The 25,723-nt window shown below is 43.2% G+C and overlaps 3 protein-coding genes across 4 annotated transcripts in view; 2 read left to right on the top strand and 1 right to left on the bottom strand.

Moving 5' to 3' along the window:
* NMB (neuromedin B) overlaps positions 1-3,687 on the top strand; it is a 6,224-nt gene extending 2,537 nt beyond the window's left edge. The window contains exon 3 of the mRNA XM_027851483.1: positions 3,652-3,687. Coding sequence (XP_027707284.1) covers positions 3,652-3,687 — 36 coding nt within the window. The remainder of the gene's footprint in view (positions 1-3,651) is intronic.
* Positions 3,688-5,201: 1,514 nt separating this feature from the next.
* Positions 5,202-14,124, top strand: WDR73 (WD repeat domain 73). The gene is made up of 8 exons (XM_027851408.1): positions 5,202-5,280; positions 5,829-5,896; positions 6,225-6,310; positions 8,322-8,410; positions 9,631-9,695; positions 10,555-10,719; positions 11,370-11,738; positions 12,873-14,124. Exons 1-8 carry the CDS (start codon positions 5,240-5,242, stop codon positions 13,106-13,108), a joined length of 1,119 nt encoding a protein of 372 aa, XP_027707209.1. The 5' UTR covers positions 5,202-5,239; the 3' UTR covers positions 13,109-14,124.
* Positions 14,125-19,206: 5,082 nt separating this feature from the next.
* On the bottom strand, positions 19,207-22,600 carry HYI (hydroxypyruvate isomerase (putative)). 2 transcript variants are annotated; one of them, XM_027851694.1, is made up of 2 exons: positions 22,475-22,600; positions 19,207-20,655 (listed from the first exon to the last, which is right to left on the bottom strand). In XM_027851694.1, the coding sequence occupies exon 2, from the start codon at positions 20,227-20,229 to the stop codon at positions 19,402-19,404; it is 828 nt and encodes a 275-aa protein (XP_027707495.1). In that variant the 5' UTR covers positions 20,230-20,655; positions 22,475-22,600; the 3' UTR covers positions 19,207-19,401. The 2 variants fall into 2 exon arrangements, with proteins under 2 accessions (XP_027707495.1, XP_027707497.1); XM_027851696.1 differs by having other exon boundaries at positions 19,207-20,584.
* Positions 22,601-25,723: the final 3,123 nt, after the last annotated feature.

The raw sequence follows: 25,723 nt of genomic DNA, 5'->3' as shown, positions 1-25,723 counted from the left end.
AATAAACAATTGTTTCCCTTTCCCACTCCTCTATCTCAACAATTCTGGGAAGTAGGTGGCACAAGTATTATTTATTCCCATTTTCCAGATGAGGAGTCTATGGCTTGAAAGAGTTAGTAAGTGATGGAGTCAGAGCCTGAATCCCAGCATTCTGATTTTTTGCCCAATGCTCTGTCTACCATTAATATTAATAGCTCATGTTTATATGACATTTTGTGATTTACAGAGCACTTTACAAACATTAGCAGAGTCCTGGATTTGGAGTCAGGATGAACTAAGTTTGAATCCTAACTCAGATACTTATTATCTGTGTGACCCTGGTAAAGTCACTTAATCTCTCTGAGCCTCTGTTTTCTTATCGATAAAATGGTGATAATAGCATCTACCTAAGAGGGTTGGTATGAGAATCAAAAGAAGTAATATATGTAAAGCACCATGTGAACCTTAAAATGGCATACATGATGTCCCAAAAGTCTTAGTGCAGTTAATAGCTTAGTGGAATTTTAAGCTTTAAAAACTTGAAACCGCACTAAGACTTTTAGGACACCCTATATACCTATGAACTGCTATCATTTGAGTCTTAGGACAACTCTGTGAGGTAGGTAGTTCAAATATTGTTATCCTCATTTTATAGAAGGGGAAACTGAAGCTGAGTGAGGTGACCTAGGTCCTCTGATTGCAAATCCAGTGATATTTCTATTACATCATTTTGCCTTTCTAAAATTGTATCTGTCATTTTATAAAACCTGCTATCTACCATGGAAGCTAGAGGCAATATTTAATGCCACTTAAGCCAGTAATATGTAGCCAATTTTAATACTGGCCTACATAAGGTATAATTGGGAAGATTCCATTTGCGTCTTCTTCTGCTACCAAAAATAATCACATCAATTCTAAAATCAAGTATCAATACTTTTTGAAGTATTCACTCCAATTTTTCCATTCGTCAATACAAATCATTTATAAATTCAACTCAACTAGCATTTATCAAATATTTACTGGGTGCTGGGTGCTGGGTGCTGGGGATACAATGATAAAATTAACCAGCCTTTCCTCTATTTAGCCCCTATAAGCTATTTAGCTTATGTTCCTTGGAACATATTTCAATTTCCTTTCAAATATATAATTAACTATTGAGGACCTACTATGTGTAAGGTACTGTGCTAGACATTGTGAGGAATATAAAGGTGAATTAGACACAGCCTCCACCTTCCCTAGATCATCAAATCATAGGTTGCTATATCTAGAAAGGGCTATAGGGATCATCTATTCCAATCCCTAGATTTTGCAGATGAGGAAACTGAGGTTCAGGATGTTTAGGTGACTTGTTTAAGATCATACAATAAATTAGTGGCAGAGGCAAGATCAGAACCTTTGATAGCACATAAATTTCTCAGTCTTTATCACCTGGAGCCTGTCCAATGTCCCCATCACAGCAGCAATGTCTGTACTGGCTCTGTGCTCCTTGAGATTTTGTGCCTGGGATATTAAGTGAGGAGAATAACATCATCCTTTGGGCAAGCAGATAACTGCTATGTTGTTTCTCCCCAATCCAATCCAGTAATAATTTACCAAGCACCTTTTAAGTACAAGGTACTTCGAAGGTACTGCGATTGGATGCTGGAGATACAAAGACTAGTTCCTGCCTTCAGGGAGTTTACATTCTGTTGGAGATCGGAAGTTAATTTTCTACCTTTTGTAGTCATACAAAAGGGTCCCAGGATCTAGCCCAGAGCCATGTTTGTGGCCATATAGTAGAATGGTGGAATAACCCCAGACCATGCATGGCATAAATGCATAGCAGCTTGATAAGAGAACCACCTACAGAAGGAAGAAAGGAAAGAAACATTTATTAAGAGAGAGACTGCTATGGCCCAGGCATTGTGCTAAGCTCTTTACATATATGATCTCATTCCATCCTCACAACAATGCTAGGAGGTTGGTACTCATTATTAGTCCTATTTTGTTGTTGTTGTTGTTGAGTTGTTTCAGTTATGTCTTACTCTTCATGACCCCATTTCGGGTTTTCTTGGCAAAGATATTGGAATGGTTTGCCATTTCCTTCTCCAGCTCATTTTACAGATGCGGAAACTGAGGCAAACAGGGTAAAGTGACTTGCCCGATGTCACACAGCTAGTAAGTGTCTGAGGCCAGATTTGAACACAGGTCTTCCTGATTCCAGGCCTGGTGCTCTATCCACTGTGTCACCTAGCTGCCATTCCCATTTTACAGTTGAGGCAAACAGAGACTAAGTGACCTGCCTAGGGGTCACATAGCTACTAAATATCTGAGGTTGGATTTGAACTTAGGTCTTCCTGATTCCAAGTCCAGTGTTCTATCCACTGCCCAGCCTCCTTTTTTTTTTTTTAAACTGATGAAGAAACTGAGACTCAGAGAGATTATGTATAACTTGCTAAAAGTCACATAGGCAGTAAAGAGGCAGAGTTGAGTTCCAAACCTGTCTAAAATGAATGATTTGTTAAGCACTTACTATGTGCATAGCACTATGCCAAAGGACAGAGATACAACAGAAAAGCCAGACATTCCCTGCTCTCAGGGAGCTCACATTCTAACAGGGCAGATAACACACATGGAAGGTTTCAACTACAAGTCAGATGGAAAGACCCAGTGTTTCTTGGGGTTCCTTAATGTCACTTCCACTGATAAAATCATATTGGTTCCTGATGTAGAACTATTTGAAAGCACCAAGGAGTTTGGTGGCAAAACCTTTTTCTGGGTCTTCAGTAGCTGAGGCTGTAGCACCTGCAGGAGTGGTTACCACCCTGCATCTCCATAGCAGTTGCTTGCCAATATGATGGCTGAGGGCACTGTGCTGGAAGCAGGTCTGCTGGGTTTTTGGGGCAATGCTGTTCCCAAGCTTCTTGGGTTCAGGGTCCTGGATTGTCTCCATCAGGGTCTAAGGGGGGATAGATAGTGGTTGAGGTGTGTGGGGGGTGTGATTTGACTTGCCTGGCATATGCTGCCTCCTCTCTTGCCCTCAAAGTGCCTTGCTGCTTCAGCTCAGCTGGCCTACCTGCCCTGTGCATGGCAGTTGAAACATTTGAATCCATTGTTTTTTCCATCAGCCAACATTGCCTCTCATTTAACTGCTTCTCTCTCTCTCTCTCTCTCTCTCTCTCTCTCTCTCTCTCTCTCTCTCTCTCTCTCTCTCCCCCTCCCTCCCTCCAGAATGTCTTTAATGGGAGGAAGTGTTGGGAAGTGAGGCTTGGGTTAGTTTGGATATGCAGGGTGATGTTACTATACTGCATGCCATGATCCATGGATGATCTACAGCCTAGGTCCATCTCTCTATAGAAGACTGAATAGAGATTAGTTGTCTATTCTTCTTAATTATTCCTTTGCTCACTTCACAGACAAGAGTAGAGAGAGAAACACAGCACTCAACTCCTCTTGGGTCTGTAGAAATAAGAATTCTGGGTAAAACTCAGGAAGGCTTCAAGAAGGAGGTTCCCAACAGTGGTCCCATCTCTTTCCTGTGACTCTTTCCAAGGCTCTAGCCTCTTTAATTTGAGGGACACAATTCTCCCCTAGAGAGCTATTTATGCATCCCTGTCCCCTTCTGGTAACTGATAGGTGGGACTAGTAGAGTGCACCAAAGGGCAATTCTTGATATCATTTTCCCCTTCCTAGGACCTATGGATGCTGGTTCAGCAGCTGGAGAAGTAGTCAGGTCACTGGCAGCTACTGCTCAAACTACACAGACCAAGCAGCTGTCTGGAGTTCAGAGCATGGTCATCAGGGGCTACTGCCACAGTCTGATGAAGAGTAATTTCAGTCCCTTGTTGCTACATCATTTCTATAGTCTTTGATTGAGATCACTCACTGTTAACGCTGTTCTTCAAGACACAAATGATGTATCTTCTGTATATTTTTTTTTCTGCATCCTTGCTGAGGTTGTGAATAAAACCTTATTCTTTGCACAGAATGTGTGGGCCTCTCATTCTAGCCATTCCTGTGGGAATCTCACCAATGGGGTGAGGGAGAGGGTGTGAGATAAGAAGAGGTCGGCTCCAAATGAGGCCATGGCTTTTTAAAGACAACTGGCTCCTGCACTTCCCACTATTTCACCCTCCCAACTATGGCTTGTTGGGAAACTCTGTCTTTGACTCTCTGACTCTGCCCGACTAGGACATTCCCTGTAGAAGAATGCTGTTCTCCTATTCCCTATGGGGAGCCCTATGGGCTCCATGGCAACCAGAGTGGTCCTTCTGATGAGAGATGAAAGGTGGTGTCAGTCAGTCAATAAGCATTTATATTATGTACCAGGCACTTTGCTAAGCCCCTATATGCTCCATCCCACACTTGTGGGACCTTAGTGGACTGTACACTCTCCCCTCAGCAGTCTGGCTCAGTCTGCATAGACAGACAGGTCTTCAAAAAAGTGAAGGTTATGGTATAGTGGAAGGAATGCCCCTTGGGCAGGAGAGGAAGGGTTCTGGCCCTCCAGTCTCCCAGCACCCACTGCCAGCATGAAATTGGAGAAGGAAACAGCAAAGCTCTCCAGTATCTTTGCCAAGAAAACCCTATATACAGTTGCTCCACTGGGTCATAAAGAGTTGGACACAAATGAATGACTGAACAATAAAGAAAGGATGCCCCAATGGGAGTCAGTGGGTCTGAGTTTTCATCCTACCTCTGCCCCAAATTGTGTAATGGTGGGCAAGTCATTTTCTCTCACTGGCTGTGTATATATATTTCTCTTTCCTGAGCCTCAGTTTCCCCATCTGCAGAATAAGAGGGTTGGACCAGATGATCTCTGAAGTCCCTTTAACATTCCAAATTTTGTGAGTCTTAGAATAGAGGCAATGAGTCTTAAATGTGGAATCAAGAGTGCCCATGGTTCTGCCAACTTAATAATTCTGTGACATTCTCAGTTGATTTAGTTTATATGATGGGGTTGGACCACTAGGTAACCTCTAATGTCCCTTCCAGTTCTAAATGCTAGGACTTTCGCTGTCCAGGCCGCCCCCTTCCCCAGCTCATCTGACTTCTCCAGGGGAGGGTCCACGTGGAGGCCACACCCCTTGGCAACCCGTGCCTCTCCTCCTCTTCCCACGTAGGCACAGCTCCCTTTCACCGCGCTCCCAGGGCCAGGGGCGGGGGACGAGGAGGCGGGGTTACGATCAGCTGGCGGGGCCACGCCCACGCCCTTACGTCTCCGTCTGCAGGATCCGCATTGGCGTGGGCCGACAGGAAGCTTCTGGAGGCTGCAAGGAGCATGGATGAGGCTGCAGATTGGCTTGTGGACTCTCTCCGCTTGTAAACCGGGCTGGGAAGCGGGTGGAGCGGGGCGGGAGGGTAGCATAGCGGCGGCCGGGGGCCAACCTAGAGGCCCAAGGGGCTGTCCGGGCGGGACTGGGCGGACTCTGGCTGTCTTCCCTCCGCTTGGGCCGAGAGGCCAGACAGCTCCGGCCTCGGGTCCATTATCCGAGGCGGGGGAGGGGGGGGTCAGTTATTCCTCATCTAGGCACCCCCCGAGCCTCAACTTCCCCGTCTGTACAATGGGCATAAAATAAAGTCCTGCCGGACCCTGATGGGAGAAAAGCGTTTTGTAGACGTGAGGTTAATGGTGATGAAAGTGCATCAAGCTAGTAATAACCACAGAAACACGGTGGTTCCTATTTATAATAAGGTTTGTAAGTGTTTCCCTCGGGCTAATCCTGGGAGGAAACTAGACGCAGTTGAAGGGGCTTGTTATTGGGCACAGAGCTAAGAAAAGGCAGACCTGATGCTTGAACCAACCCAGGTCTTCTAACTCCACACAGTGTGCTTTTCACAACATCATGCTGCTGTTTGTTTTCGTTTAGGTACCGAGATCTCCATGCATTTGAGCTGCCAGGTCCCACCAGAGTCCTGGAGTGGACTGATAACCAAGGTGACCTTACTCCCCTTTGCCCACCAAGGGAATAAGTCCTTCTTAGGTACCCTCTTAAAGGAATTGGTAAGTGCTGCTTGTTAGTGGGGACAAAGAGTTCTGGAGACCCAGTTTCCTGACCGTGTCCTGGAAGCAGTTTCTTGCCACTGCTTTTATGATACCGATGTTTTCTATCCCTAGTTACTGTGTGTCTTGCTGGGTAATGTTATGATGGAGTGGCTGCCTCTACTCAGAATTTTCAGGGTTCGGAGGGTATTTCTGTACTTGGCTTTGGTCTCGAAGATATCTGTTGGCTGACTATTTTTTTTTTTTTTACTTCACCTTATAGGAGTCTTTGTTGCGGGCTGTGAAAGTCAGAAAAGAAATGAAGTGCTGCATCTTCTTTTACCCCCAAAACTCTGTGCTGAAAACCAGGTATATTGGAAGTTGAATTGCTCCTTCATCTCCAAAATGATTGTAGAAGTAGAGGGCAGCCTTTAGGGCCCGAATGAATGAAAAAAAGCCTTTATTAAGTAATTTACTATGTACTGGGCAGTCCTCTAAATGCTGGGAATACAAATATAAAAAGCAAGATGAGTCTCTGCCCTTAAGTAGCTTATATTCTAACAGAGGAAGACACATAATATAGGGGAGAGGGATTTTGGTTTGGGAAATTGAAAGGATGATGAGTGGAGCTATAGGGTAATTAATTGAAAGTCCTTACAAGAGCTTGAAGTAGAAGGTGGGAAAGAAGGTATAAAGCATAAAGCATGAGGGTGTTGGAGAGCCAGGGTCGGGTCCAGCCTAGAGATAAAGAACTCTCTCTACTTCAGAGCCAAAGGCTCCAGGGTGAAAGCTAGAGCAAGGAGACATGGAATGAAGATGGATGTGAACAGGGATGGTCATTAAGTATATAAGTGTATAAGAAGTCCTAAGGGATATGTGTTCCCAAATTCCATCTGTCCTTTCCTCATCCATTCATCATCCCAAGCTAGGCCAAATAATGAAATCCTTCTGAACTGGGTCTGCAGACCCAGATTCTCTTCCTCATGGCATTCTCACATATCTCCTCTTCCCATCTTGGAAGGATGGGGAGAATGGGGTATAACTTTTTTTATCCATTTAACCAGTTGCTTTTCCTCCAACTTTGGGAAATCCAGAGTTAGGGACTCAAGGATAATACTGATATGTGTATATTTTTGTCTTTTCAGTAATAGTGAAGGCAACTCTAATTCTAGAGAGTTGGTGCAGGCAGCAGCAACAACCTGAAATGATTAGCTTTCATTTTACCCCCCTCCATTTGTTCTGTGATCCAATGACAGTAACTTTATTGCAATTTCTTTTATGTGACTCTCTATCCCCTGGCTCTGTGCCTTTTTACTACCTCTCCTCTTTGCCTGGAATGCTCTCCCTATTTCCAACTTCTGGCTTCCTTCAGGACGCAGCTCAAACACCATCTTTTTCAAGAGATCTTTCCTGCTCTCCTTTGTCTTTTCCCCTTCACACACACAGTGCTAGCGTATTCCCTCTGAAATTACATCTCTCTCCCCCCATCTCTCTTGTCTCTTTCTAGGTAGATAGATCGATCTTGAATATACATAGTTGTTTTCATGTTGGGTCCCACATTAGAATGTGAGTTCCTTGAGGTCAGAGACTGTATTTTTCAATTTCTGACTGATTGATTCCCAAGTAACAGATTGCATTATGGATTGTCCCCAAATGTTTCAGCCTAGGTGTGGCTGTAAGCTTATACACTGATATGGATAAGGTAGAGCTGGTCATATAAGATTGCCTATATGTACCATTTTTATGTGATGACAGCAAGTAGCTCACTAGTTCTTAATGGCTATCAAGAGAGGGATTTGGAATGTAAGGTTCATACTATAGCAGAAAGGGCTGGGGAAATGATTTCACTGGATGTGAAACAAAGAACGTCCTTGATGTGTTTTTTTGAGGACAAGAGAGACAAGCAGTACAAATTACAGCATACTTGAAACCTTGGAGAAAGTTTTCATACTAATTAGCTATTTACTATCACCTGGACTATCTATCACTATCACAATATATATCACTATATATTACTATCACTCTTAGTTCTCTTTGACTTCTGAGACCCTGAGCTGGGTTACGTTTCTCCTAACCTTTTGGAGGCCAAAAATCAGACCTTGCTCCTGGGCTCCCCAACCCTTATCTCCTCTAGCTGCATTTATCTGTTATACTGACCTTCTCCTTGTAGCCATAATGTGCTCCACTTCTAACTTTGATTGAGCATTTCACTACCTACCTGCAGAAACCTCTGGTAAGACATCTTGGGAAAAAGGCAGGTAGTAAAAGTAGCAGTAATCTTTCTCCTTGTTTGTGTGAGCTTATTGATGTCATGAAACTCATCTGTAAGAAGCATCCAAAAACCAGGGAATAGTTAATTGACTTTTTATTTGTGTTTTAGGGCTTATGCCCAGAAAGAGATTTCAGGATGAAACATGGGGGATTTTCAGACAAGCCTGTCTACAACCTGAAGCATGTGCCAGACACCAGGTATAAATCAGCTCTGTGCCTCAGACAGTTTAATTCTAAAAATGGTTTATTGATGCATTTTATTTTTTACATCAGTCATTTTTAGATATGACCCTATCTTTGAAACAAAGAAAAACAGTTAAGCAAAACCAGCTGGCACCTTTGCATATGCAACATATGGCACATATGTAACATTCATCGCTCAGCATTCCGTACCACTGTACCAGAAGAAGGGAAAGGATAGAGGTGACAGCATACTTTCCCCATGCCCCAGCCCCGAATAAAAAACAATAGAAAAGTAGGATCATTGGTAAAATTAGAGCCTTGGTCAAAACAAAACTACAACAAAGGTTTCCCTCCCTCACACAGACACACACACACACACACACACACACACACACACACGTAGCAACCCACAGTTTAAGAAGTACTGAAAGGGTTGAGAATAGAAAAAGTTTTAAGAAGCCTTGTAGAGATTGAGTTTAGGACAGAAGGAATGAAAGGCTACAAAGATGTACCTAAAGAGCAGATAAGAGAGCTGTGGTCAGCTACTGGAGATGAAGATTGAGAAAACATTTCTAGCAGGGTTTATCTGACTAGCTCATTTGGTAGATTAAGAGGTTTTCTTGGTCATGTTCAAATTCCACTTTGCTGTTGTTTTGTTGTGCATATGAGTTTTTACTTTTTTGGAGAAGTTAATGTAATGGAAAGAGCAGTGGACTGGAGATTATGCCTCTAGGCCCAGCACTGTCCCTAATTGACTGTGGGACCTTAGGCACTTTAACCCTGTACTAAAGTTTCTTTACCTGTACAAAAAAGAATTGGATTAAATGATCTCTAATGTCTTGGGGCAACTAGGTAGCAAGTGCTGGGCTTGAAGCCAGGAAGACTCATCTTCCTGAGTTCAAATCTGACCTCATACACTTACCAGCTGTGTGACCCTGAGCAAGTCATATTTGTCTCAGTTTTCTCATCTGTAAAATGAGCTGGAGAAGGAAATGGCAAACCACTCCAGTATCTCTACTCTACTCTATCTCTACTCTATCTAAGAAAACCCCAAATGGTGTCAAAAAGAGTCAGACACGACTGAAACAACTGAACAACACTGTCTAATGTCTAAAATTTTGAGATTATAAGAAGTGCATTAGGAGCAAGCCTGGATTATATGGGTCGAAAAGTCAAATAGGATGAAAGGGGCAGACTGTAGAGCCTGGCATAATATCTCCACTTGCTCTCCATAGGTTGCTGGTGACAAGTGGCCCACCTGGCAATTCTCTACAGGTGTGGCAGGTTGCAGAAGATAGTGGTAAGTGATTTCAGGAGATTTTTCAAATAAGGTAATGGAAAATAAGGCCTCACATCAATATAACACTTTATGATTTTATGAAGAATGTTATAACATCCCTATGAAATACATAGTACAAATATTATTATTTCCATTTAGTAGATAAGGAAACTGAGGTTCAGAGGTGGTAAGTGATTTGCCCCAGTCACACAGGAAACCGTAGAGCCAGGACTGGAACCCAAGTTTTTGTTGTTGCTGTTTGTTTGTTTGTTTTGTTTTTCCTATGAGGCGAGTGTTCTTTTTACTATACCACCATACTGTCCCAACATGGATGATTTCCATATTTTTCATTTTTACTAATTTGATGGTGTGAAGTGAAGCTTTAGAGTTGATTTAATTTGCATTTCTCTTATTAATGATTTGGATACTGTTCAGTCTTCCTTGCTACCATCAATTTCTGTGCCTGTCATTCTAGCTGTTGTATTTCAGCCCCTTTTCTAATTTTATTGCTGGGATTCAATTCAGGTCAATAAGTAGGTGTGTACATGCCCTGTTGTTAGCATGCTTTCTGAAGCTATTAGTCTTTGCCCAGCCACAGTCACAGTGAAAGTGAAGATTGTGCTGCCTCCAGAAAGATAGCTACCTAATCCAGCTCAGATGTATGAGGGTTCCTTGAACATGTATATATATCCAGAGAAGGAGAAAGCCAGTATACTCTTTCTTTGCAATCTATTCCATTGTTTATCTTCACTGTCAAGACCTTCCTTACATTTTATTTTTATCTAAACCATAAATTCATCCCACTTTTCCTTTAGCATGTTAAATGTGGAAGTGCTCCAGTATAGTAATCTTTGCTGATATTTTGTTTTTCTTCCTCCAGACGTGATTAAAGTCGTAAGTACCATTGCTGTCCATGGGGCAGAAAGTAGTCTCTGGCCCAAGATTGCAGTCCTCACTTCTGAGGTCCCCAGAGTCCTCCATGGGGCCAGGGTCAGTGATCTGCACATTACTGAACTGGAGTCCCAGAAGACTCTCTACATGTCAGGTATTGAAATGATACTCTTATCCTGCATCTGGTTCCCGGATGGAGCTACCACTCCCGTATTTAATTTATTAATCCTGTCTTTCTATGGGATCTCTCCTTTATAGTGTTCAAAACGCTTCATGAAACTGATGTCATTTATGCTTGTCCAATTATAGAGTGAAATACAATGTAGTACAGAGGAAACAATTCTGGATTTGGAGTCAGAGAACCTGGATTCAAATCCTAGGGCTCTGCTTCTTATTCCCTACTTTGGGCAAGTCATTTAAACTCCCTGGGCCTCTCTTTCTTAATCTGTAAAATTAACTAGTTGGATGAATTGACTTCCAAAGTCCCTTCCAGTTCTAAATGTATGATCCCTGCTACTTTCCTTCCACTTTGACCCCAAAAGACTTTTTGATCCATCCTTGCTGGAGAAAGTGTGCCCACTGCCTGGTGTCCTTTTTATGAGAGGCTAGTCCTGAGGCCCCTTCTTATCCTAGACATCAGGTCCATGTTTTATCAGGCACTAGACAAGAGAATCTGTTTTTACCAAACCCTCAGCTCTTGGGTGTCAGAATTGAGATAGGCATATGACTTGCTGCCATTCATATCCACTGAGTTTCCTTTCTCATTTGCTTGATAACGAAATCTTTCTCATTTTGGCTTTCCAGGTGGGAGTGACAGTGAAGAAGAGATAAGTAGTCTGCAAGTATTGGATGCAGATACGTTTGTCTTCTGCTGTGCTTCGGGACGACTGGGGCTTGTGGACATCCGGCAGAAGCTGGGTGACTCAAAAAGGACTGCCTCAAACCCTGGACCTGGTGGGGAGCAGTGGTGTGCTGCAGTTCGAACCAGTGGGCAGGGGCCAGGCCCCACTATTGCCAGTCTGTCCACAAGTGGACAGCTTCAGCTCATAGACTTAAGGGACCTTGACCATCCAGTGACAACAGTGCAGTGCTCAGTTTCTATGCCCAGCCCAGACTGGGAGTTACTGAGGGTAACCTGGGCTCCTACTCTAGATGGCTACTTAGCCATTTCAGGTACGTCTGAGGCGGCATATCTGTCTTATTTTTATTTTCTAGGTGATTCCTTAAGCTTCAGGTTTCATGCCCAATTTACCCCTGAGAGTTAAAATGTACCTACCAAGAACCCTCCAATTGACCCACCAACCAACCACTAAAAAAAAAATAATAATAAACAGCCTACAAAGAAACTAGGGAATGTGGAAATGGCAGAAGGATGGGCCTCAGTTTTGTGATCTCTGGGGTCCTAGGTCTGCTAGGCACTGGACATGACTGTGTGTGTGTGTGTGTGTGTGTGTGTGTGTGTGTGTAGGTAGAGGTCTGCTCCAGAAGCCTTGTTGTGATCTTAAGCTACTATAACTTTTATTTAATAGCTTCCAGTTGCACTAAGACTTTTAGAACACCCTGTATATGTATGCATATAACTGGGTTATGAGGATTATTATAATCTGTGGGAGGTGGGTTCATGTCTTTTCTCTTTACACTCCAGAGTTTGTGTTTGGTTTTGTTTTTTCCATAAGAGTCTTTATTTTTCTTAACTGCTAGAGAAGAGTTAGACACTAACAGATATCTTCACTCCCAGTTCAGTATATTCTCCACTGTACTTAATGTTCTGAGTCATGGATGTGGTCAGCAGCTTTTTCAGTTTTAAAAGCATAGATGCCCTGAAGATGTTACCCGAGTATTTGTTGGGCCATGATTGTAGTTTTTCACTTGCTGCTTTCTTGTGATCCATGTTTTAGTCATGAGAGGCAGCTTGATGGTAGTGGAAGGAACAGGGATAAGGAGTTGAGACCTGATTTTAGTCCTGGTCCTGCTGCCATCTTACTGGATAACATCAGGCAAGTCAGTGAACATTTGGGCCTTAGGCTTCTCCTGTGTGAGAGGAGGAGGTTGCATTAGATATCCTATGCAGCCCTGGCCTTTTGTTGGGATAGTTTTGCTTGGGATAGAGAGTTTTTAGACAGCTTTGATGTACTTGGTGAGGTTACTGACTACCTTGATTTAGGGAAGATGTTAACATACCCTTTAGGAAATCTTCAATTTTTAAATTCAGCATCTTGTGGCCAGCTTTATGTCATGGAAAATTTTGAGGAAAGCCTAATATTGTTTTACCTGGCTTGTTTATCAAATTTTTTCTGCGTTCATTAGGTTTTGGTGGGACTGTCCAGATCTATGATAGCACGTCTTGGGAGAGAAATGGGAGCCATGTAGAACCACTCTTTATCCATAAAGGACATCTTTTCATGGATGGGACTGAGAATGACTTGCTTTCACTGATCACCACACATGCCTGGCACCCCAGCAAACCAAGGACATTGTTATCTGCAGCAGCTGATGCATCTTTGCATGTGTGGGATTGGATGGATCCTTGCAGCTCCTGTTGATTCCAGTCAAAGGAAGGAACAGGCTTCACACATTCCCATGTTATTGGTGTGAGCTCACTTCCTGTGTTGTAGAGATTGAAATGGAGGACCTGTAAGCCTCATCTCTGCATGTAAGGGGCAAGATTCTAAGATCCTGTTTGGCAGCTATGAGGGAACTGGTTTATTTTTCTTGAGATTAAGACAAATGATAGTGGTTTACATGGCACCACTAGGAAGCTAGAGGCTCAAAACCCATCTATCCATCCCTGTCCTTTGGCCTAAGCAATACCAGTAGCATGCCATGGGAAGTATACAGTAATTGAATGTAAATCCTTGTATGTCAAGGGTCTGTAGCAGGAGTATTATGTGTTAGTGGATCTGAAAAAGTAGTGATCTCATCCAGCTGTCAGTTGCCACTATTTCTTTCTCCTCCCCCCAAGTCTCCGGTAGGTACCATCCTACAATACCCTATCTTCACCATATGCCCCTCCTATGGCTTGCCAGGACTCCCCTGCCTAGGTCAGGTACTTATCATTTTATTCCTCTATTATTTGCTTGGATGGTGCTGTCTGTATGTAATAAGCTGCTCTTGTCACATTACTTTTGTTACTTTGAAGGCCCTGTGATGTCATTGGTGTGGGTACCCTTGGCCTTTTATTCTTTGTAATTCTTGACCATATTCTCCCTAGTATGTCCCACAGAGGATCTAACATGTTGGAGGCCTTCCTTTTATATTTCAGGGATTACCAATATGCCATTTGGCACTGTTCAATCCTTTCTTATTTTCCCTGTGTGACCAGCCCACCTCCATTTATACCAGCTCTTGATAATATCTTGCCTGCCATTTTTTGTGTACAAATTATTGTTAGTAACTGAAACTCATGCCTACAATGTGTCTTTGTTTTCCTAATTGTAGCTATTCTCAGATTCTTTTTTTTTTCAGTCTGCAAAGTTTCTGTCCCCATGGACTTGAGAAATTTTTCTTTGTGAAAGAAATTTCATTTTTGAATTTTTTTGTTTTTGTTTTTTTTTTGAGACAATTGGTGTTAAGTGACTTGCCCTGGGTCACATAGCTAGTAAGTGTCAAGTGTCTGAGGCTAGATTTGCACTCAGATCTTCCTGACCCAGGGCTGATGCTCTATCCAGTACACTACCTAGCTGCCCCCATTTTCAAATTCTTAATGTGTTCATGAATTTGCAAGTAGTCCTGAAAGATTTTTGTTTTTTGAGCAATTCAAATTGCTTAATTCTTCAACCTTTAAGGTTAAACTTGGGAATCTGCATTTATTTCATTCTTCTAAGCTTCCCTTTATCTTGTTTTTTGATCCAGATGACTTCTAATGGGAATAATCTATAAAGAGAACCAACCCCTAAAAAAACCCAAGGAAAAAACTTTCAGGGAAATAATGACATACTGGTCACAGTTCTAACTAGTCTCAAACCTCTTACAGTTCAGTGTGAATGTGATATACATAATTGTTTGCCAGAGGAAAATATCTGTGGATTTTCCTCTTCATTTTGGCAATTCCTTTTATCTCAAGTTCTTGTTACTTTCTCTGCAGAAGTTGCTGTTTGATTGTTCATTCCTTATAGGTTACAACTAAAGTTACTATGTTGCTAGATACGCAAATACTTTTTGATGGGGTGTCCTCCTTTTTGCCTGTACCCGGCAATGTGAATGGTGAAGGTACCTCCAGGATTCTAACCTCTCTGGGAAATACTGGCCCCCTTGTTATTTTTTGTGTGCGGTTTTTGTTTTTGTTTTTTTTTTTTGGAATCTATATCTTCTTTCAAAACACGAATGATATGGAAGTATGTTTTGTATGACTGCACGTGTATAACCTACATCAAACTGCTTACCATGTTGGAGGGGGGTGAGGGAGGGAGAGAATTTGAAACTCAGAATTTTAAAAAATGAATATTAAAATTGTCTTTACTTGTAATTGGGAAAAAATAATAATAATAAAAAAGAAATACTGGCCGCCTTGCATTGGATAGAAGGCAATTACTCTCTTTAGAAGCTTTCCTTCTTGTGCTTGTTTCTGCTCATCCTGATGTGGAAAGATACTTCAAGGGTTTGCTAGATTACTTTTTTCCTCTGGGTTTTTGGACATGCCTCCTCATTTCTTCAGTTATGTTTAGGCAGTGTGATTTAATTTCCTTTCCAGCCATTAGGTGACATAGTTTTATCCATGCACTGGATAGAGCACTGGATGTAAGTGTTCTGCCTCAGATACTTACTAGCTGTGTGATCCTAAGCAAAATACCTCTTTGAACTTAAGTTAGCTTATTTCTAAAATAAAATGGTTGGACTAAATGGACTTTAAGGACCTTTCCAATTCTAAATCTCTTATCCTTTGTTCCCTTCTTTTTTCCATGTGTTGTTTGACCTTAATTGGCACATTCATTGTTGTCTTGAGGTGATGAAGGAGAGCTGGGCATAGTTAACACCACTTATTCTGCCATCTCACTGGAATCATCTCATTCCTGCTACCCAAAGATAAAAGAGAAGCATTATGGTGTGATGGGATAATCAGGACCTTGAAATCAGAGGACTTGGATTCAAGGCCTAACTCTACTACTTGCTCTATGGTCTTGAACTTTTGTTTCCTCATCTGTGAAATGAAGCATGTCTAGTAACAATCATAGTACTTCCATTTAATAGCATTTGCAATGTTAAAAAAATAGATTTTTATCAATACTGTTTTTATATTACCTAGGTTTTTTATCTCCCCAATTCTAGAGAGCCATTCCTTGTAACATGATTTTTTTTTTAATATGAGGCAGTTGGGGTTAAGTGACTTGCCCAGAGTCACACACTTAGTGAGTGTTATGTGTCTGAGGCCAAATTTGAACTCATTTCCTCCTGACTTCAGGGCCAGCACTCTATCCACTGCGCCATATAGCTGCCCCAATAGATGATTTTTTTTTTTTAAAGAAAAAGAGGGAGCAGGGAGGTGGCACAGTGAATAGAGAACCAGCCTTGGACTTAGAAGGACCTGAGTTTAAATCTGACCTCAGATACGTGATACTAGCTGTGTGACTGGCAAATTACTTAACCCCAATTGCCCCACCCCCCCCAAAAAAAGGAAGAGAAAAAATTAAGAAAGTCTGATTAACACATTGAAAAAAATTTGTTATATGTTGAGAAAAATGATTATTAATAACTAATGTCTTGGGGAGATTCAGTGCTCTTCCAAAGTCCTGATTTTAAGTTCAGTCTCTTGAAAGACATTACTGATAATGAAACTGAATTAACTCTCCTCAATTTTGGTTAGACCTCCCCCCCCCCAACCTTACAAGGACTTTAATCTAAGTTGAGGAAACCCATTGTGTTCCAATCAAGCTTGGATCCTTTTGTCTGGATAGTCCAAGGCTGGGGGTGGTCTGAGTATATAGTTTCTCTGTCTAGGGATGTCATGATGTCACTCTCAGCCCCCTATTTAGCACCTACTCTTCAAAAGATATATAAACTTAGCCTGCCACCATGATTGTCTTTATTATTAACCTGCTGGCCTTATCAATAAAATGATTAAATTACCCAGAAACTATGTCCTCAAACCTTTTTAATCATCACAATGTAATATTCCATAACTGTGGACCCTGGCTTCTGGAAAAGAGTAGGGGAAAGTCTTAGATCTCTTTGGGGCCAAGCTTGTTGTTTATAATTCTGCAACATTTAGTTTCGATTGTTTTGTAGCTGCTGTTTCCATTTACATTTTTGCAGTCATTGCAATATTGTATTCCTGGCTCTGCTTACTTCACTTTGTATCAGTTTTTATAAGTCTTTCCATGCTTTTCTGTATTCTACATGCTAATTGTAATTTTCAGCACAATAATACTCTATTACATTCATGTACCATAGTTTGGCCAGCCAAAATCCCTAGTGAGTGGACACCTTTGTTTCCAAGTTGTTGCTACAGAAAAAATGTTGCTAAAAATATTTGGGTGTATATGGAGCCTTTTTTTTTTTTTTTGTCAGTGACTTTATTGGCTTATATTGCCAGCAGTGGAAACTCTGGGTTCAATGGTTTGGACATATTAACCACTTTATTTGCATAATTCCAAATTGCTTCCCAGAATAATTGTTCTAGTTCATGACTTCACAGTTTTGCCAGCAATGAATGCCTTAGCGTGCTTTTCTTTCCACAATCCCTCCAACTTTGACCATTCTCTTCTTTTAATGTTATCTTTGCCAATTTGCTGGGCATGAAGTCAAGGTCAGACTTCTCTTAACATGAGTGATTTGGAGCAGCCTTTCATGTGCTTGTTCATAGTTTGCAATTCTTCTTTTGGGAACTGTTTTTGAAAAAAAAAATTTTTTTTTACCGGTGATCTATTGGGAATATCTTTTGGTCATATATTTCTTAGTTGTTTGTGTATATTTTGTTCACCAAAATCTTATTGGAGATATTTGAAATAGACCCCTCCCTTCTTTTCTTATCCTATGTGGTGGTGTGCAAGAAGCTTTTCAATTTTATAAAATCAGAATTATCTCTTTTGTCTTTTGTAATTGACACACCCCTTTTTTGGTTGGGAATCCATCCCAGATTCATAGCTGTGAGAAGCATATGAGCTGTTTCATTTCTAATGGCATGTACTGTTGGCAAAAAACACCCTCACATTCATTTGATTGGATCCTGACAATACCCACGAAGAAGGAAGGACAAATATCCTGGTTTTCTGATGAGAAGTGGTGATTTTTTTTCCAAGTTACAGAGCTAGTATATTACAGAAATAGATCTTGAGCTTAGTTCTTCTGACATCAAGGCAAGTGCTGCCTTCCCTGTGCTGTGCTGCTCTTTGTTCCTCACCAGTCAAAGAGCTCTAAGGTGTGGAAGAGAGCTGCAAAGTGTTGTAAAGATCACCTAGTACTAAATATGCCCATATTATAAATGGCCCTAGGGTTACTGGGAGGCCATGTGAAGGACTGCCGCGAGGTCATGGCAAGTGCTCCAATTTACTCAAAATTAACTTTTTTTTAAAATTTTTAGGCATTTGGGGTTAAGTGACTTGCCCAGGGTCACACAGTAAGTGTCAAGTGTTTGGTCTGAGGCAGGATTTGAACTCAGGTCCTCTTGACTTCAGGGCCAATGCTCTATCCACTGCACCACCTAGCTGCCCCCAAAATTAACTTTTTTATACACATGGGATATAAAGGTCAACAGCAACCAGGCAGGCCAGACTTTATAAGGAATGTAACTGGATCGGGATTGTAGGAAGAAGAGGTTCTGGTAGTAGAGCAAAGGGAAAATACAGAAAGTACTTCAGGGATGATGACTCAGGAATCAGAAAATTAAACTGAAATGTACCCAAGTCTCAGTCATGCAAGGAGTATCCATCATATTCTGGAGTTTTAGGCTCCTCTTCCTTGAAAAGGCTTAGATAGCAAAGCTGATAAAGGAGAAAAGAGTCTTTAGAAAACTAGTTAGCTTGTAGGTGTTCTAGGCTCCTTACATAGAGGACTCTGAATTGGAGCAATACATCATTGTCCTTTTATCCTTCCCTCTTTAGGACAGCTCTAGACATAATCCAAAATTAGATAGGTGGAGATTCCTCAATCATTGGAAATAGAATTCCAAATACAAAAACCAGAATTGGACCTCGATGTGGCAGTCAATGCTTCCCAACCCCAGGACAGGATCAGCAATCTGTGAACATGGCTGAAAATGTAGGGATTGAATAGCAATGGAGTAAGTAGGAAGTCCAAGGAATGTAGAAAGCAGTATTCAGTTCACAGGACATAAGAGAGCCTGAATCTGTGTGGGAAAGAGGACAAATCCAGTCAAGCTCATAGATTGCCGACACCCACAAGGAATTCAGTTAGCCTCCTCCAAGCTCCTAAAGAGCCGCTCCTGCTTATCCTCTATGAGCAGTTAGGACAAAAAGCACTCTCCTTCCCACGAAGTTTTGTAAATCATTATAGTACCCTTGCACTTGTAAATCACCGCCCCTGGGCCTAGGAGCCCTGAATTCTATTCCAGTCCTGCCACACTCACTGAAGGAGTGGATTAGATGATTTCTGATTCTGGGCCTGTTAGCGGGCTGGCCTTTCTATGATCCCTCCAGCCCTAAAATTCTAAGGTACATTCTAAGGCTAAGAAGCTTTATAATAGCTCTTCAAACCAGTCAAACAGTAAGCATTTATTAAGCCACACGAGTGCTGGACAGTGGGGATTAACAGTCCTCGAGGAGTTTACATTCTATCAGAAGAGATAACACATACATGTGTTTTGTGGGGTGGTGTCTTTCTTAGGGGTAGGGTGGTAGGGGATGGAAGGGTCATTTGATAAGCTGGGTCATCTGCAAGGCTCTCAGCATTGCCCGCCCCGGCTCTCCCAGTAGGCCCGCAACCAGCCGAGACCTTCTGTGGTGTCCCCGCGGGGCCGGTACTCGCAGCCCACGTAGCCTGTGTAGCCCAGCTCCTCCAACAGCTGGAACAAGTAGGGGAAATTGAGCTCTCCGGGGCTGTCGGGCTCGCCGCGGTCAGGCACTTGGGCCACCTGCACGTGCCCGATCAGGGGCAGGAAGGCACGGATGTTGGCAGTCAGGTTCCCACCCATGATCTGCCAGTGGAACATGTCCAGCTGCAGCCGCAGGTTGGGCCGGTCCACCCGGCGCAGGATGGCCGCTGCCTGTTCCGGCGTGTCCAGGAAGTAGCGCGGGTCCGTAAGCCGGCTGTTGATGGGCTCCACAAGCCCCACGAGGTTCTCGCGGGCCAGCAGGTCGGCGGCGTGCCGCAGGTTCTCCACGAACACGGCCTCCATGTCCCGGGCCACTGCGGCGCGCTCAGCGCCCTGCGGGACGCGGCCGGCCATCAGGTGCACCTGGGGGCAGCCGAGCTCCCGCGCGTACGCGACCGCCAGCTCCAGCCCCTCGCGGAAGGCGTCCTGGCTCCCAGGTACGGCGCCCAGCCCCAGCTCGCCGAGGTCCGTGGCCCCCGGCGGCGTGTTAAGCAACACCAGCCGTAGCCCGGCTGCCCTTGCCGCTGCCGCCAGCTGCGCCGCGGGCTCCGCGTACGGCCAGGCCACCTCGGCCACCTTGAAACCAGCCCGGGCTGCGGCCTCGAGGCGAGCGCTCAGTGCCGGGCCCTGCTCCGAGAACAGCCACGACAGGTTGGCTGCGAAGCGCAGAGGAGCCATGGCTGTAGCTGGGTCCCGCAGCCCCCAGCCAAGGTTCGTGCTCGCCCGGGCTCCGCTCCGCCTTTTCCGCCTGCTCTCGCGCCCTCTGGACCCCTCTCTATGCCGGCCTTTGCCCGAGTCTGCGGTAGAACGCGGGGGAGGGTGAAGAGGAGCTGGTGCCTACAAAGACCTAGGATTTAGAGATGGGAGGGACCTCAAGGGCATCTAATCCGGCCCCTCTATTTTTTTTTTTTTTTTTAAGATGAGGAAACTGAGGAGTAGAGAAATGAAATGACTTGCCTGGGGTCAGGAATTAAAACAATTCAGCTTGCAGTAAGGAGCCACAGAAGGTTTTTCTGGAGTCAGGAGAACAGATCTAGGATCACACAAGTGGTTTGGTATTTGAAACTGACATTTTTTTAAAGGCAGATCTGTAAGTAATAATAGCTGAAATGAAAAGAACATTTTAAGGTTTGCAAAGCACTTCAATTATCCCACAAGAATGTATTGAGCACCTACCATATGTGCCGGGCAACCATGCTAGATTCTGGAGGTACAGAGGCAAAAATTGGACAGTGCTTGCCCTCTCTTCTAAGAGAGGAAATAAGTACAATATAAGTTTATGGAAAATAAGTATATATAAAATAAATACAAGGTAATGGGGAGAGATGTTAAGGGGTGGGGAAAATCAGCAAGGATCTCAACCAAAAGGTGGCATTTGAACTGGGTATTGTGGTGAGAAGGGAGTGTATTCCAGGCATGAAGAACCTAGGCAAAGGCAAAGGGGTGTGTGGAAAGTTGTGTGAGGAACGTCAAGAAAGCCACCATTTTGGTTGTATCAAAAAGTGTGTGAAGGTTAGAGAGTAGTAAGGTTAGAGAGGTAAGCTGGAACCAGGTTGTGAAGAGCTTTAAATGCCAACAGAGGAGTTTAGGTTTGATTCTAGAAGTAAAAAGGGGCTACTTGAGTGACCTTTCAGACCAGTACTTAGGTCACTAGCTGCTTACTGTACATTTCCAATTGGATGCTCCCATCTTAAATATCTTGAACTCAATTTGTTCATATTAGAGGTCATTATTGTTCCACTCAAACCTATTCCCTCCCCCTTTTTTTTTGGTGAGGCAGTCTGGGTTAAGTGACTTGTCAAAGGCCACACAGCTAGTAAGTATCAAGTATCAGAGGCTGGATTTGAACTCAGGTCCTCCTGACCCCAAGGCCAGAACTTTATCCACTGTGCCACCTAGTTGTCCAAACCTATCCCTTTTTAACCTTCCTTATTTATGTCAGACATAATGATCTTTCCAATTACCCAAGTTTATAAGCTTGGGGTCATTCTTAACTTTAGTCACCTCACATATCTACTTTGTTGCTAAATGTTGTCATTGGCACTTTCATAACATCTCTTCTGTCAGAACCCTTTTCCTCAACATATAAACATCATTCTTGTTCAGGCCTGTATCACAGATTCCCTGAACTATTGATCCTAACTGGCCTCACTGCCTCTGCCTCCCACCACCCCCACTCCAGTCTATCCTTCACACAGCTTCCAAAGTGATCATTTTCCTTAATCATAAACCACGATAACTCTCCTATTCAATAAACTCCAGTGGCTTCCTATTAACTATAATCATAAAGATTAATAGGGATGTCCCTGGCTGCCTTAAAGACTCGAAATGCTGCCTTCTTCAGGAAGCTTTTCCCCATCCCATTCAAGACCCGAAGCTGAATTTAAGCTACTTGACAGCAAGGGCTGTCTTCCTTTTCTATTTGTATCTCCCAAATCACAGTGATTTGTACACAGTAAGCACCTTTTAAATGTTTTTCATTCATTTATCCCATCAGCTTCTAGGGACTTCCCCTCTAAGGCTACTTTCCAGCGGCTTTGTAAATATACTTGTATATATACCTATTTTATTTATATATGGCTTCCCCCGTTAGAATGTAAGCTCCTTGAGGTCAGGCTGTTTTTGCTTTTCTTTGTATCTCCATCACTTATCACAACGCCTGACACATGATAACCGTTTAATATGCTTGAAGTCCGGAAGGGGAGTGGGTTTGGTGGAAAATAGGGGTTTTATTTTAGATGCATGAGCTGAGATGCTCGCAGGACAACATCGAAGTCGAAATGTCCTGGGGGCAGTTGGTGAAGCAAGTACTTGATCTCATTAGGTTTGATTTATACGTGAGGAAGCTGGGGCAGCGGCTCAGAAAGGTTAAGTGGCCTGCCAGGGACACGCGGCTACTACGTAGGCCAGACGGGGCTCTAACCTGACTCCAGGTGCCCCGTACCCTGCTGCCCCGCCTTGCTCAGATTCGCACAGAACGGCGGCCGTGGAGGCCCATAAAACGCGAGAGTCGCTTCCGAGTCGTCTTTCCTCTAACACCGCCCTAAAACTCGACGTTGGGGGGGTTTTGGGGGAGGGGAGAAGCACGGGGCAGCGGGAAATCAGAACTACGGGAAGCAACTTCGGATTGGCCGGCCAAACCACCGCCCCGGAAGCTTTTAGAGGCGGCGGAGGAAGTCCCGCCTCCTCCGGTCGAAGCTTCCGAGGAAGCGGAAGTCGCGGCACTTTGCCGACAAACTCGGGGCCTATCCCTGGGACGGTTAGGACCGTCGCTCGGTCTCGTTTCTGTCTCCACGACTGCACCCGTCCCGCGGCCCTTTTTCGCCACTCGCACATCTCACGCCCTCGTTCCTTGCTTGGTCTTCCTCCTCATTTCCTCTTCCCCCTCTCGCGGTGACCAAAGTGATGACAGCCCTAAAGGAAATCCACTAAAATTCATGAAGTTTCAGTAACTCCCCACCACCTCTGGAATAAACACTTATCTGCTTAGCCTTGTGTGTGTGTGTGTGTGTGTGTGGCGGGGGAGGGCAATTGGGGTTAAGTGACTTGCCCAGGGTCACACAGCTAGTGAGTGTTACGGTGTCTGAGGCCGGATTTCACTCAAGCCCTCCAGACTCCAGGGCCGGTGCTCTATCCACTGCGCCGCCTAGCTGCCCCTTGGTTAGCCTTTTGAAAGAAAACTATTCACTTTATTTTTTTCTCTCTTTTTTCGCAATATGGCTAATATGGAAATAGGTTTTGCATGCTTTCACGTGTATAATAGGCATACTGCCTGGCATCTCATTGGGTGAGGAAGGGGCTTAAAGGAGGGAGGTTTGGAAATAAAATTTTTAAAAATGAATGTTGAAATGAAGTATAACTTTAATATAAAAAGAAGAAACGAAAACGTTGACATTGGACTTCGCTTTCGGTCTTGCCAGATTTCTTACTTTCACATTGCACCCCCTGCTCCAGGCTGCATTCAAACTGGGGTTCCTTGCTGTTTCCATACAGGGAGCTTTTTGTCTCCCACTTCCATGACCTTGTACAGGCTGTGCTTTGAACCAGCAATGGCTCCAATACTCACTCTTGGAATCCCCTGTTTGCTTCAAGGCTCTATTCTGGTGCTACCTCCCAGAGAAGGCCAAAACCATTTCATGTTAACTTATCTATGTCCCTGGTGTTTTCCTCCAGTAGAATGTAAGCCCCTTGAAGGCAAGGCCTGTTTTACTTTTTGTGTTCATATCTCCAGTGTCTGTCATAGTTCCTTGAATTTAACACATCCTTGTTAGTGGGCAGCCTGTCTAAACTTCCTTAAAATTCTTTCCCCGTTACTATCTTTTACCTCTTTTAGGTTTAAAGTAACAGTGCCATTACTAATTTGAAAACTATTTTCTCAATAAAGCCTTCTCTGGCCACCCCAGCTAATATTGAGCTTGACTTGCTCTTGGCTCCTACAGCACCAATTATTTACACCATTGATTTGACACGGGAGGATATATAAAGTGTACACATAAAAGGCAGCTGGGTTCCCCAGCTAGGCTGTAAACTCACTGAAGACCTGGACTATGAATTGAGGGGATTAGAACAGCGACTGGTTAATTGTGGGAATTGGGTGAACCATACTGATTCCATCTTGTGACTCAAATCTGTAGCTAACCATTCAGTTCTCTTTCTAGTCAATTATGGATTTATTTCAATTTGTCTGGTGAGAAAACTTTATTTGATTGTGGGAATTGGGAGCAAACCTTATTGCATTATTTAGATCTAGCCCTGCATGACTGGGAAGCTGGACCACCTCTACCTGCTGCTTAGAGACTCTTACCTAAGGACTTAGGTTGACCAGAAACCCAGTCAGATCCCAAGACTGATGCAAGAAGTTTTCTCACAATTATACATCTCAAGCAACCCATATGTCTTATCTGATAACTGGCCTCTTACTAGTTAATCAGTTATTGTTTCCATTGTTCCTTTGAATACACTGGGGGGTGTGGGACACCTCTTCTTCTGATTTTAGGGATTTGGATCTGTTAACTCTCCCCCTCCCAATTAGGAAAGTTCTTAATTTTTCCTCCGATTAGAAATCAGATTACCTAATTTTGTATTCTGGTTGTTTTCTTTTAATTAATTGGTCTTGTTTGATAAATTGGTTTTTAATTCAAAGACATACCTTCCCCTATATTCGGGGACCAGTGACAAAGCTGAGGAGGCCTGGTTCTGATTTGTTGAGCAATTGGCATGTATTGCTTAATAAATCAACATGCTCAGAAGCTTGAATCTTTGTTTTATCAGTTATTTCTTGTTTCACCCACCACAGTATACAATTTTATAACGCCTATAATACAAATGATAGTGGTACCATTCCCTTGGTGTAATGCCTCACACATGCTTAATATTTTTTGATTGAAATTAGTATCACTACTGATAAGCAACACTTCAAGTCAGGCTTGTGAGTTGATATGGATCTGATTATAAGTAACTTTAGACAAAGCATCTATAAAATGCTTCTTATTTCCAGGGACTGTGCTAAGCACTGGGAATTCAAAAATATTAACCACATATAGTGGCAGTTTCTGACCTATTAATCAATGTAGCTCTCAGCTAACAGACACACTTTACTAACTCCTTATTCTAGCTTCCCTACAGGGTCTCTGAGTATAGGTCATTTTAACATTGTGTGGATGGGAGTGCTCTGAAAGCCAAGGGTATCAGTTCTGGAAGCTTTACATCCAGTGCCAAATCAAGTTCAAGTTATTTGCCTTAGTGTCCAAGGAAGTAGGATCTTGTTGTTCAGTTGTGTCTTACTCTTTGTGATTCCATTTGGGGTTTTCTTAGCAAACATACTAGAGTGATTTGCCACTTCCTTCCCCAGCTCATTTTACAGATGAGGAAACTGGGGCAAACAGGGTTAAGTGATTTGCCCAGGGTCACACAGCTAGTAAATGATATTTGAACTCAGATCTTCCTGACTTCAGGCCCAGCATTCCATCCACAGCGCCACCTAGCTGCCTAGGTATGATAAGCCTTCAAATATTTGGTTGTCATGTGAAAATGGAATTATTCTGTCTCCATAGAGAAGAGCTAAGACCAGCAGTGGAAGTCAAAGTGTTCCCCCCCCCCCCCAAAAAAAGCTAACAATAAACTGTTCTACCTTTGGCTTAGTGAGCGAAGTACTCGTGTCTCACGTAGATGA

This window comes from Vombatus ursinus, unplaced genomic scaffold, assembly GCF_900497805.2.
Source record: "Vombatus ursinus unplaced genomic scaffold, bare-nosed wombat genome assembly UNPS02009205.1, whole genome shotgun sequence".
In the NCBI taxonomy this organism is placed as follows: Eukaryota; Metazoa; Chordata; class Mammalia; order Diprotodontia; family Vombatidae; genus Vombatus; species Vombatus ursinus.
This window is presented reverse-complemented; position numbering and strand designations above follow the sequence as displayed.